Genomic DNA, 13,910 nt, shown 5'->3' on the forward strand with positions numbered 1-13,910 from the left:
GAATATTATTTTAGCATCTGCATTTCTTCTTGGTGTAGCAATTTTAATGGCCAGTAGTGTAGTTAAATGCACGCGGAAATCTTTCTAATCATCAAAGTGCTTTTGTCGAGGCTTTTTATTTTTTTCCTTACGTTGCTTCGTACTGACTTCCAAATCGTATGAGAATGAATAAAATCTATGTGAGCTAGTCCATTAGCTCTCCTCAGATTTTCCCCTCTTCGAATGTCACAGAAGAGGCAAAAGGCGACTGCTCCTGGAGTAGAGGAGTGGGTCACTGTTACTGAGCGAGACGCTCGTTGCGTTGCAGGTTCGGCGGACCCGCGCTCGTGCGACGTGACGGTGGACAGCGACGGGCGGCAGAGCGGGTTGGTGCAGTCGCCGCGGTTCCCGGCGCCCTACCCCGCCGCCAGCCGCTGCCGCTTCGAGTTCGTGGGCCGCGGCCGCCAGCGCGTCCGCCTGCTCTTCACCGACTTCCGGCTGGGCCCGCCCGACGCCTCAACCACAGAGTGAGTCGCCTCACCACCCAGCACCACGCCGGAGGGAGTTCAATTGAAATTCTGCGGCTCTGTGCTACTCGATATAACACAATTTCTGACCGCTGCCTAAGTAACAACTTGTCCACACCTACATACAAGGTGAACATTAATGAAACCTCGAACAGTCCACGGGTATACTGCCGGTTCATAGTGTCCAAGGGTTACAATATTTCGGTGATCAGACATGTCGCCATCGTCAGGTGCGCTGACGAACTGAGCTCCTGAGGGCGAGCGGCCCGCGGGGGGGGGGGGGGGGGGGGAGGGGATTTAAATCGGCCGCCCGCCCTCAGGAGCTCAGTTCGTCAGCGCACCTGACGATGGCGACATGACTGATCGCCGAAATATTGTGCCCGTTGGACACTATGAACCGGCAGTATACCCTTGGACTATTCGAGCAACAAATACGCCGGAACAAACTGAAGAATCACATTAATGAAACCGACAAACTTCAGGGACGAATTCCTGACTGTAAATGTGGGAGAAAAGGTACTGTGAACACGTGTCCGGAAGTGCATCGTCGCCGTGGTAGGTGGTGCTGACGAATGAAAGTTCCTCTGATCACATGCCGTGCGTTCCTTGTTCGTTGCAGGCTGTGTGATTGACGCAGCGCACTGTAACAACAGAATGGTCCGGTAGTCATGTCGCGAATGAGCCGAGACGGTGTTTGCGTATGGCCAAGCCGATGGAAACGGTCGAGAGACAGCATGGCTGTTCCATAACAAGTACCCTCACAGGCATCAAACGTATCACACAACGTTTCAAGCCCTTTTTGGTCGCTTGTGCGATCATGGGTCCTTCGAGTCAGACGAACGTGCAGGGGGCGGGGAATGTGCTTACACCAGATTTGGTGGACTGGGTTCTACAGGAAATTGGATGAACCTAGCGCACGCTTGAGGCAAGTGCCCCGCCAACATATAAGCAAAAAAAAAAAAAAAAAATGTTCAAATGTGTGTGAAATCTTTTGGGACTTAATTGCTAAGGTCATCAGTCCCTAAGCTTACACACTACTTAACCTAAATTATCTTAAGGACAAACACACACAGCCATGCCCGAGGGAGGACTCGAACCTTCGCCGGGATCAGCCGCACAGTCCATGTTGTAAGCGAAAGCATGAGTATGTGTGTCCTGCATGACAACCGCTACTATCCCTATCACCTGCAACGATTACAAGGATTGTCAGCAATGGATTTCCCTCTACGTAAAGGATTTTCTCGACAGTTTTTGTACCATACCATCACAACCATCAGATTTCTGTCAACAGACCACTTTACCGACGAAGCAACCATTACGAGAATTGGTATCATTAACCTCAATAAACATTATCTGTCAGCTACAGATATGGGTGATGTTCAGAGGAACTGTCATTCGTCAATGCCATCTACCGTCATGACGATGCATTTCTGGACACATTTTCATAGGTCCTCTTTCTTCCATTTCCCGACTTGAACAGATTCCTGCAGTTTGTCAGTTTTATTAACGATCAACTTGTATAAAAGGTAATGTTCTGATTGACTGACTCACCCACTGGCTCATCATCGCCCAGACCAAACCGCTAAGGACAGCAACTTTAAATTTCGAAGGGGTGTGCTTCTTATATATTGTAGGCATCGTACAAGATGGTATCGTTCGAAATTACTCTCGTTATGTGATTATACCCCTGGTCTAGGGGAGCCGGCACGGTAGCTCAGCGTGCTCGGTCAGAGGGTTAGCAGCCCTCTGTAATAAAAAAACTGAGCTAATCGATCAACAACGAACTTAAACGGATGTCTAACGACGTCCGCCCCGAGCAGATGCAACGAACAAAATGAGATTTAAAAAAAAAAAGGGGGTAGCGTCTTTGATTCATAATCAAAACGTCTTCGGTCCCGGGTTCGATCCCCGCCACTGCCTAAATTTTGATAAATAATCAGCATTGGCGGCCGAAGACTTCCGGCATAAGAAGTCAGCCTCATTCGGCCAACGGCCTTGTCAAAGAGGGCGGAGGAGCGGATAGAGGTTCAGGGCACCCTCTTGTCCTAGGGGTGGGAAATTGCCCCTAAAGGCGGAAGAATCAGCAATGATCAACGACATGAGGATGCAGAAGGCAATGGAAACCACTGCATTAAAGACACGTAACGTGTATCCACAGGACATGTGTCCTGTAATTGAAGAAGTGTCATGATGATCTCTCCATTGGCAAAAGATTCCGGAATAGTCCCCCATTCGGATCTCCGGGAGGGGACTGCCAAGGGGGAGGTTCCCATGAGAAAAAGATTGAATAATCAATGAAAGGATAACGTTCTACGAGTCGGGCCGTGGAATGTCAGAAGCTTGAACGTGGTAGGGAAACTCGAAAATCTGAAAAGGGAAATGCAAAGGCTCAATCTAGATATAGTAGGGGTCAGTGAAGTGAAGTGGAAGGAAGACAAGGATTTCTCGTCAGATGAGTATCGGGTAATATCAACAGCAGCAGAAAATGGTATAACAGGTGTAGGATTCGTTATGAATAGGAAGGTAGGGCAGAGGGTGTGTTACTGTGAACAGTTCAGTGACCGGGTTGTTCTAATCAGAATCAACAGCAGACCAACACCGACAACGATAGTTCAGGTATACATGCCGACGTTGCAAGCTGAAGATGAACAGATAGAGAAAGTGTATGAGGATATTGAAAGGGTAATGCAGTATGTAAAGGAGGACGAAAATCTAACAGTCATGGGCGACTGGAATGCAGTTGTAGGGGAAGGAGTAGAAGAAAGGGTTACGGGAGAATATGGGCTTGGGACAAGGAATGAAAGAGGAGAAAGACTAATTGAGTTCTGTAACAAGTTTCAGCTAGTAATAGCGAATACCCTGTTCAAGAATCACAAGAGGATGAGGTATACTTGGAAAAGGCCGGGAGATACGGGAAGATTTCAATTAGATTACATCACGGTCAGACAGAGATTCCGAAATCAGATACTGGACTGTAAGGCGTACCCAAGAGCAGATATAGACTCAGATCACAATATAGTAGTGATGAAGAGTAGGCTGAAGTTCAAGACATTAGTCAGGAAGAATCAATACGCAAGTAAGTGGGATACGGAAGTCCTAAGGAATGACGAGATACGTTTGAAGTTCTCTAACGCTATAGATACAGCAATAAGGAATAGCGCAGTAGGCAGTACAGTTGAAGAGGAATGGACATCTCTAAAAAGGGCCATCACAGAAGTTGGGAAGGAAAACACAGGTACAAAGAAGATAGTTGCGAAGAAACCGTGGGTAACAGAAGAAATACCTCAGTTCACTGATGAAATGAGGAAGTACAAACATGTTCCGGGAAAATCAGGAATACCGAAATACAAGTCGCTGAGGAATGAAACAAATAGGTAGTGCAGGGAAGCTAAGACGAAATGACTGCAGGAAAAATGTGAAGACATCGAAAAAGATATGATTGTCGGAAGGACAGACTCAGCATACAGGAAAGTCAAAACAACCTTCTGTGACATTAAAAGCAACGGTGGTAACATTTAGAGTGCAACGTGAATTCCACTGTTAAATGCAGAGGAGAGAGCAGATAGGTGGAAAGAATACATTGAAAGCCTCTATGAGGGTAAAGATTTATCTGATGTGATAGAAGAAGAAACAGGAGTCGATTTAGAAGAGACAGGGGATCCAATATTAGAACGGAATTTAAAAGAGCTTTGGAGGACTTACGGTCAAATACGGCCGAAGGGATAGATAACATTCCATCAGAATTTCTAAAATCATTGGGGGAAGTGGCATCAAAACAACTATTCACGTTGGTGTGTAGAATATATGAGTCTGGCGACATACCATCTGACTTTCGGAAAAGCATCATCCACACAATTCCGAAGACGGCAAGAGCTGACAAGTGCGAGAATTATCGCACAATCAACAGCTCATGCATCGAAGCTGTTTACAAGAATAATATACAGAATGGAAAAGAAAATTGAGAGTGCGCTAGGTGACGATCAGTTTGGCTATAGGAAAAGTAAAGGGACGAGAGAGGCAATTCTGACGCTACGGCTAATAATGGAAGCAAGGCTAAAGAAAAATCAAGACACTTTCATAGGATTTGTCGACCTGGAAAAAGCCTTCGACAATATAAAATGGTGCAAGCTGTTCGAGATTCTGAAAAAAGTAGGGGTAAGCTATAGGGAGAGACGGGTCATATACAATATGTACAACAACCAACAGGGAATAACAAGACTGGACGATCAAGAACGAAGTGCTCGTATTAAGAAGGGTGTACGACAAGGCTGTAGCCTTTCGCCCCTACTCTTCAATCTGTACATCGAGGAAGCAATGATGGAAATAAAAGAAAGGTTCAGGAGTGGAATTAAAATACAAAGTGAAAGGATATCAATGATACGATTCGCTGATGACATTGCTATCCTGAGTGAAAGTGAAGAAGAATTAAATGATCTGCTGAACGGAGTGAACAGTCTAATGAGTACACAGTACGGTTTGAGAGTAAATCGGAGAAAGACGAAGATAATGAGAAGTAGTAGAAATGAGAACAGTGAGAAACCTAACATCAGGATTAATGGTCACGAAGTCAGTGAAGTTAAGGAATTCTGCTACCTAGGCAGTAAAATAACCAATGACGGACGGAGCAAGGAGGACATCAAAAGCAGACTCGCTATGGCAAAAAAGGCATTTCTGGCCAAGAGAAGTCTACTAATATCAAATACCGGCCTTAATTTGAGGAAGAAATTTCTGAGGATGTACGTCTGGAGTACAGCATTGTATGGTAGTGAAACATGGACTGTGGGAAAACCGGAACAGAAGAGAATCGAAGCATTTGAGATGTGGTGCTATAGACGAATGTTGAAAATTAGGTGGACTGATAAGGCAAGGAATGAGGAGGTTCTATGCAGAATCGGAGAGGAAAGGAATATGTGGAAAACACTGATAAGGAGAAGGGACAGGATGATAGGTCATCTGCTAAGACATGAGGGAATGACATCCATGGTACTAGAGGGAGCTGTAGAGGGCAAAAACTGTAGAGGAAGACAGAGATTGGAATACTTCAAGCAAATAATTGAGGACGTAGGTTGCAAGTGCTACTCTGAGATGAAGAGATTAGCACAGGAAAGGAATTCGTGGCGGGCCGCATCAAACCAGTCAGTAGACTGATGACCAAAAAAGAAAAAAGTGGTGGTGAACAAGGGGATGAAAAGTTTTGCGAAAATTGCCGCTATTAAGGCAATTTTGAAAGTAGACGTACAAAAATTTATAATTGAGTTCTCGGTCGGAAATAAAGAAATACGTGTTCGAAAATTTTTCAAAATTTAACCCGTGTGGGGTGAAATAGTAGGAAATTTTTTTAAATAGATAATTAGTGAAGAAGTACTAAAGAATTTTTAAATTTATATGTGAGAATATTGGTAATTGTCTTCTAAGTCAAAAATAAAATAATGCGTGTTTCACGTTATTTGGAAATCCACCCACTAAGGCGGTGAAATATGGTATGAATATTTTAGGCTAATATTTCGTTGTATTAATAATTTTAAAGCTACATCTATGAAAACCGTTGTTTGACTTATCGATTAAATTTAAAGAAGTCTATGTTAGAGGATGAAAGCTTCTATGGAAACATCACCAGAAGAATGCAAAAGGCATGGTTAAATAACACCTTGGAGTGTCGCTAGCAGAGTCGCATTTTGGTCAGTACATACTTCTATGGTCTTAATTAACATGACAGGGTTAGGTGTTGCACTTTGTGAACAACACAAAAATTCGATTGAGGAAAATTATCTGTGCAGACCATACAGTCCCATGCGAGCGAAACAGTGGGTGTTAAGCTAGTCATGTAATGGTTGAAAGTAGGAAACGTATCGACTTTGGTGAATTTACGAGGACACACCAGTCATCCTTTAATAAAAATCAACCGTAAACTTTGCAGTGTCAGAGAAATATATCTCCAGCATGGGGCAACAGACTGCAATCTGGAATACTACTGACAAACGACACTTTTTGCCAACAAAACTATGGATTCTAGCTACGGTTTCCACACACATCTTAGCTAGACGCTTTGGATTGCTTGAATACGCGACGAAAAACTATAAATATTTCTACGATCAATCGACGGATGCCTTTTATTTATATATGGAATGTATTCCCAGATGCGATTATGGACAATCAGCTCTGTAATGGAAGGACGACAATGACAATTAGTGCCGGATGGGGAAACGAAACCGGATTTCCTCCTTATTGCGAACGTCGCCATACTATTAGGCTATCCGAGCATAACAATATCCGAAGGAACAGGCACTGTGGAAACTGCAGCCGTTATTTTCATTGTCATCATTCAATTATACAGCTGATGGTTATCGATACTCGCAATTGCGAATGTATTTCGTACAAGTCATAACGCCTGTATTTGTAGCAGTGCCAGTTCCTTCGGACATGCCTGCAAGTTCGAAAGAACATTATATCATCATTCGGAATAGCAAAAGCACTGTAATATCATCTTTTACTTATCTTAGTATTAACTATCTGGGATCAAGTAACAACTTTTTGCTCTCCTTTTTGATCCATATTTTTCAAGCGCTTGTACCACTTCTCCCGAGCTTGTCTTTACGTGTTCCTGTTTTCTTATTGGTTCTGCCTTTAAACCTCTCAAAATTTAGTACTTTCTGCTTACGAAAATACTTTCTTTAATTTCCCGTTTTTATATTGGTTCTTTCTAGTTTTTTATCTTCCGTAATCCCTGTTTTTGATGATTTCTTTCTTTCTCCAGAAATGTAGGATTATATGATTGTTTTTAACATTATTCACCTGGTAGAGGTGTCGAAAGGAGAATAAAAGTACTTAGTTATAAGTTCTGGTATTTTCGCATTTTTTGGTAAATTTCTTAATTAATTCTCATTTTCCAACTGTGTAGTTTGTAACGTACCCGTTACTTTTCGAAGAATCTGTCTATCAAGTCTGTCTATTCTGCCAAACTTTTAGCGAACTGTAAAGTGTTTAGATCCATGTAAATATTGTGATTTAATGCTTTAGTCATGAATTTCTAAGAATGAATTTCTTTTCTGTATTTTTTCGATACATTTATCGGTCATCCTACTTTACTAATGCTTACAGCCATTGCAAATATTTCTAGTTCATTCTGCTGTGCAGTTCGTGTGAGATCTTTAAATGGCTCAAATGGCTCTGAGCACTATGGGACTCAACTGCTGAGGTCATTAGTCCCCTAGAACTTAGAACTAGTTAAACCTAACTAACCTAAGGACATCACAAACATCCATGCCCGAGGCAGGATTCGAACCTGCGACCGTAGCGGTCTTGCGGTTCCAGACTGCAGCGCCTTTAACCGCACGGCCATTTCGGCCGGCTGAGATCTTTAAATTTACAAACTCGTTGTATATTACCTATTTCTGTTCCGTAATATTTTTGTACATTTATTTATTTGTCATAAAGTTTGATTCTTTAGATGGAATTCTGAGATCACTTCCATCGGTTATTGTTTCTAGAAAATTTATTCGAGTAACTGCCTCCGTCACTTCTTCTGAAAGTGTTCCAAAATCGGTATCAAAGGCTGCACAGTCTATCTCAACTCCATTCTACACAGTTCCAAAATATATAAGTTCAGCTCTGAATTCCTTAGCTGGAAATTTCAGATTCTAAACTTTTTTTGTAAGGCACGGTGATTTTTTTTCTGTATGCTGAATCAAGTGCTTTCTTGAATTCGGTAAGTGATACTACCATAGGTTTGCTGGTTAACATGCTGTGGATAAATGTTATAGTAAACATGGAACTTATCGATAGAAGGATATAAAATCTTTGGGAATTGCCTTCCACACACTCAGTACGACAGTAACTACACCCCGCAGACAGGCGCATGAGAGGGGGCACGCAGTGGGGTTCAAAGATACAGCTTGGAATAATCGCAGAATCACTCGACATTTGACTAGGAGCGGTGCCACTATTCGAAGATGCTGACAGGAAAGGGTGCACCATGTCCGAATACAGAGCCAAGAAGGAAACGATCGACCAAGACAGATGACAGTACCAGAAGAACGAGCATTCGTCAGAGAGGCACTCAGAGCCCTGAGTTCATCATCATCATCGATCCGACATGCAATTGGAGATTCAGGACCATTAATAGGTGGCTTACAGAAAGGCGTCTGAACTCACGGCACCTCTTGCGGCGACTAAACTTGACCTCTGTACACCAACACGTCCGTTTCCAGTGATGTCGGGCACATTCGGCTTGGAATCCCATTGACTGCAGTAGTCTTCAGTGATGAGCCCCGCTTCGAACTGAGCCCCGAACTCAAGCGAAGCGTTTCTGGAGAGCCCCGGACAAATGATTCAAATGGCTCTGAGCACTATGGGACTTAACATCTGTGGTCATCAGTCCCCTAGAACTTAGAACTACTTAAACCTAACCTAAGGACATCACACACATCCATGCCCTGCCGGCCGAAGTGGCCGTGTGGTTAAAGGCGCTGCAGTCTGGAACCGCAAGACCGCTACGGTCGCAGGTTCGAATCCTGCCTCGGGCATGGACGTTAGTGATGTCCTTAGGTTAGTTAGGTTTAACTAGTTCTAAGTTCTAGGGGACTAATGACCTTAGCAGTTGAATCCCATAGTGCTCAGAACCATTTGAACCATTTGAACATCCATGCCCGAGGCAGGATTCGAACCTGCGACCGTAGCGGTCACGCGGTTCCAGACTGAAGCGCCTAGAACCGCACGGCCACACTGGCCGGTAGCCCCGGACAATGGTGGGATACCAACACGAATGCTCCCGCCATAAGGCCCTGGAACGGAATACTTAACAGCTGTTTTGTTTAACATTTAAATCTAAACGTGGTGGAAGGGCTGATACAACAAAGTGAACATTTCAGTTCGAATGGGTTAATTAATTAAGCAAAACAATCTCCCTTAAAATTTGAGAAGGGCCACTCGGGCAAGATTATTTAAGAGATGTTAATTACATAAATCTAAAGCAAGTTAGTAAATAACCTTAACAAACAACCTTAGTTAAGACACATTTTTTAAGACTCTTTCAATTAACATTACATGTAGACCACAATTTCCCACCAAAATTGACAGCAGCCACTGAGGCTGAATTTGACCATAACTTTAACAAACAACACTAATTAAGACACATTATTTAAGACCTTTTCAATTAACATTACATGTAGCCCACGATTTTGCGCCAAAATTGACAGAAGCCACTAAGGCTGAATTTAACAATAACTTCAACAAACAATTCTAGTTAATACAGATTATTTAAGACCTTATCAATTAACGTTACACGTAGCCCACGATTTCCCACCAAAATTGACAGAAGCCACTGAGGCTGAATTTAACCATAACTTTAACAAACAATTCTAGCTAAGACACAGTATTTAAGACCTTTTCAATTAAAACTCACATTACATGTAAAATAACATTTGACACACAGCCTCAACTTTAAAAGGCATACTTAAAACATACTTATAACTCGGTCAGCCTTACAGAGCGACCCCCAAATTATTCAAATGCCTATTGTCTTGTAAGATGGACTTTTAGGGTATAGAAAGTTACAACTTTGTACAATGATAAGTGTGTAACAGTAGAAGCAAGGTCCAAGCTTGTAAGATCGAAGTTTAACCACGAACAGTGGAACCGACTGAGAGAAGTAATACTTAACGTCGAACCAAGACGTCGCTCCGTTTGCAACCCCACGTCGGGTAGGCGACAAAATGTGATCCAAGCAGACGCCACCGAAGAGGAACACACGAGCCCGTAAGCCAAACTTGTAATCTAAAGGGAAGCTCTGTGCTTCGGTTGCCCGCTGCCCCAGCTCACTGAAACACAGACCATACCTGACAACAGAAGGCAGAAAAACCTTTCTTAACCTTAACATTTAAGACTGACCAGTAAATGATCTCTATAAAGTCAAGGGTAAACATCAACTAATTTGACTAGGAAGTGCTTCCTTTAACTGAAACAGTACTTGAAAAACAAACTCTAAGAGTGGGAAATGAACTCGCTCACGAGAACCGGCACTCACTAGAACTTAATGACACACATCTAAAAATACATCAGTATTATGCGGAAGCAGAACACATGCTTAGTAGAAGGCCTCAAATGAAATGGAACAAGCATAACATCACACGTCGTGCAACGACTTACTGTACCAAGGGCGATCACAATCACAGCAAACTAAGCGCTCTTAGTAATTAACGTACTTAACTGGGTGTCTTGATGCTGGCGCGATTTTGCGAAGATGCCAGACCATCACTTCGCAAGACCATAACAGCGTGTCCCTCCAAGGAAGCGGGCACATCCACAGCTCACGAGGTTTCCGGAGAATGCACAGCGCCAGCCAACTACCGCCGACTCCAGTACAACCACGTGGCAACTGCTGCCCGGCCTCAGGCATGCCGTCTTCACTTCTGTCCGCCCGCCAATCGCCGACTCACGCATCGCGTTCCGTTCTCACAGCGTTGTGCCTTCTCCTTCCTACACGCGGTCAGCACTCCCTTATATATCAAGCCGGTCTAAGCCCAAAGACAAATCCCTGCACTAGGAAATCAATCGTACTCATATTAGAGATACTACTGGCGCCAGTCCCGGCCACGACTCAGGTCCCACAACCAGGAGTGATGGTCTAGGGTGCTATTTAGTTTCGTAGCAGGCTCCCTTTGTTTGTCATCCGCGGACCCGTTACCCTGACGACATTCCGAGCACTTTTTTGTTGCCCTTCGTGGCAGGCCACCCTGGGCTTACATTTCAGCCAACGGCGAGAAATTCTATTGCTTGTCTTTGTGCTTGCCAAACCCTACCTCGAGCGGCAAGGTTGCCGGATCTCTCCCGAGTTGAGAATATTTACAGCATTGTGGGCAGTGCTCTCCAACCAGCTCGTGATTTTTACTATCAATCACACTATTTGGGCATAATTTCGTACAATATCGCTCTGAAGCACATCCAACAACTCTATGAATCAATTCCAAGCGGAATAACTGCTTTCATAAGGGCCACAGGTGAACCAAAGCATTGTTGACTTGCTCTATTTGTGAAGCTCTTTCTCTTGAAAAAAACATCCAGTTATTCTGAAAAATATAATCATTAGTTTCTCTGTACATATACATCACATCTACCGATTTCCGTCCAATTCGGATAATTTCTTCTTGGTGTGTTTTTTTAATTATAATTTTTTGTCTTAGAGTGTATAAAGAGTCATCGTCAACTCCAGGTTCCTTATTTTGACTTAAATCTTTCACTGTTCCGTCAAATTCTTTTTTTACTCTCGCATCCACACGGAGTCGATATTGTTATCATAGTAATTGGCATGGGTAATTTAAGGGGTGTTTTGATGCTCTTCCTGTCTTCACCCCGTTACGCACCTAGAGGCAATATACGTGCCCCAACTGTGTGCGAACGTTTTCTAAATGTTTTTGAATCGTGCAACTGAGTCGGGGCTTGGAAACCAGTCCAGTATTCGCCTAGTCAGACGTGGAAACGTGGCCGAATCCCCGAAGCGGCTCTCTAAAACGCTTGGCTTTCCGGGGTGGTGCAGAGATTATCGATTTGCCATTTCATCGTTTTCGTGGTGTGTGAGATGTTCAACAAGAATTACTTTCTGTCGCAAGTGGGAAGTGGGACGCTTCTGGCCGTGAATTGCATTTCTTAAATGCATGATTAATCAATGTTGTCCAAGGCTGCTACGTTTTTCTAAATAATTTATCCTTCATATCAGGAGCAACTGACCAAATCACATTATTCCAGTTTATTGAACAAGATGGATAGGTGGCCAAATTGCGATTCCTGTGTGAATGGTTAATGTGGAACTATGTTGTCTACATAGATTGAGTATGATGCTCTAATGTATCTTTATTGAATACTTGTGTGCCCCACCTCAATTCTATTTCACATTCCCTTCAGAAAACTATTTTTTTTTCGAAATGTGACAGCGGAAAGGATACCCATATAATCGAAAACAGGTTCTCCCTTTAGTAGATATGTTCGTAGGCTGAGTACTGAAGTTATTTTCACAGCAACAGAATTAGTGGAAATGTCACCTCCTCCCACAAAAACTGATTCTGCCCAAGGTTTGCGAGTAGTATGTGTGCTAATATTTTTCAGAAGACTTTTTTCAATAGGTCTATTTTCTAAGTACTATGAACGACAATATAACTTCAATCACAAACAGACAATTAACTACAAATTCCCTCTACGAACTGATCTGAGTATTGAAACTGGCAGATTCAGCGCAAGTTCCACTGCCGAGTGAAAACGTCATTCTGCAAACATCCCCCAGGCTGTGGCTAAGCAATGTCTCCGCAATGTCTTTTCTTCCAGGAGTGTTAATCCTGCAAGTTTCGTAGAGGAACTTCTGTGAAGTTTGACAGATATGAGACGAGATATTGGCGGAATCAGAGCTGTGAGAAGAGGTCTTGTGTCGTGATAGGTAGATCAGCCGCTAGAACATTTACCCACGGAAGACGTTGCTGCCGAGTTCGAGTTTCAGTAGTTCTAGTGTCAGTGGTTCTAATCTGCGAGGTAGTTTCATATCAGCGCACGCTTCGCTGCAGAGTGAAAATTTCCTTCTGATCTGTGTATTGTTCGTCAAGTAATGTCAATTTAAAAAAAAATTTCTTGGTGGAATGTTGCTTCTGAATATATTTACCTCACAATTAATGTGTATTCCATGCTGCTTTCAATAAAATTTGTTTCTCCGGATGTCCTACTGTTGTTTCATTTTTAATTGCCGTTTAAGTGCCAGAACCATTCAGATTCTTACCTGAAGAGATTTCATGATGAGCTCTTCCTATTTGTGAGCGTTACGGCACACTAATCGTATTACACCACAACAATATTTTGTTGTTGGTATTGTTTCCCGTTCTTCGTTGCAGTTACGTTTTCGTTGAAATGTAATTGGGGATTCATTCTTTTCTAAAGCCTAGTCTCAGGTTGCTGGTACCAAGAGCAATAACGTATCAAACTTTTGTATTCACATTTAGTTTGAAGTATGGTTTAAAAACCTCTAATTTATTGTAATGCTGAGAACTGCAGTGTGTGATCCATTTGCGTATATTATCACGCTGCAAAAGAACAATATATGCATATCCTATTAATAAATCCATTCTGCATAACGAGATGCATATGCGGTGAAATATAGGGAAGATTATTCATATCCTACTGCATTTGCAGATCCATTAGCAAATTCAGGTCATGGAGATGAGCTCATGAAAACTGGCACCAATAGTCGACATCTGGCAGCTATAACATTCGTAATGATTTCCTATGCAGGGAACCGTCTCATGTCAAACACATGCACGCACAAATACAGATCGAGTGGCGTGTAGTGGTGACGTAATCGGCGCTATTTTATTAAGGGGAGGTTTACTATCTTTGGCCCGAAAAAAGCATGATCTTTGAGAATTGTTTTCT

The 13,910-nt window shown here is 42.8% G+C and overlaps 1 protein-coding gene across 2 annotated transcripts in view; it reads left to right on the plus strand.

Annotated features, from left to right (window-relative positions):
* Positions 1-13,910, plus strand: part of LOC126455553 (cubilin-like) — a 686,613-nt gene that overhangs the window by 603,534 nt on the left and 69,169 nt on the right. For both annotated transcript variants that reach the window (XM_050091307.1, XM_050091309.1), the window contains exon 9: positions 308-506. In XM_050091307.1, the coding sequence (XP_049947264.1) occupies positions 308-506 (199 nt within the window). The remainder of the gene's footprint in view (positions 1-307; positions 507-13,910) is intronic.

Source organism: Schistocerca serialis, chromosome 2, assembly GCF_023864345.2.
Source record: "Schistocerca serialis cubense isolate TAMUIC-IGC-003099 chromosome 2, iqSchSeri2.2, whole genome shotgun sequence".
Lineage (NCBI taxonomy): Eukaryota > Metazoa > Arthropoda > Insecta > Orthoptera > Acrididae > Schistocerca > Schistocerca serialis.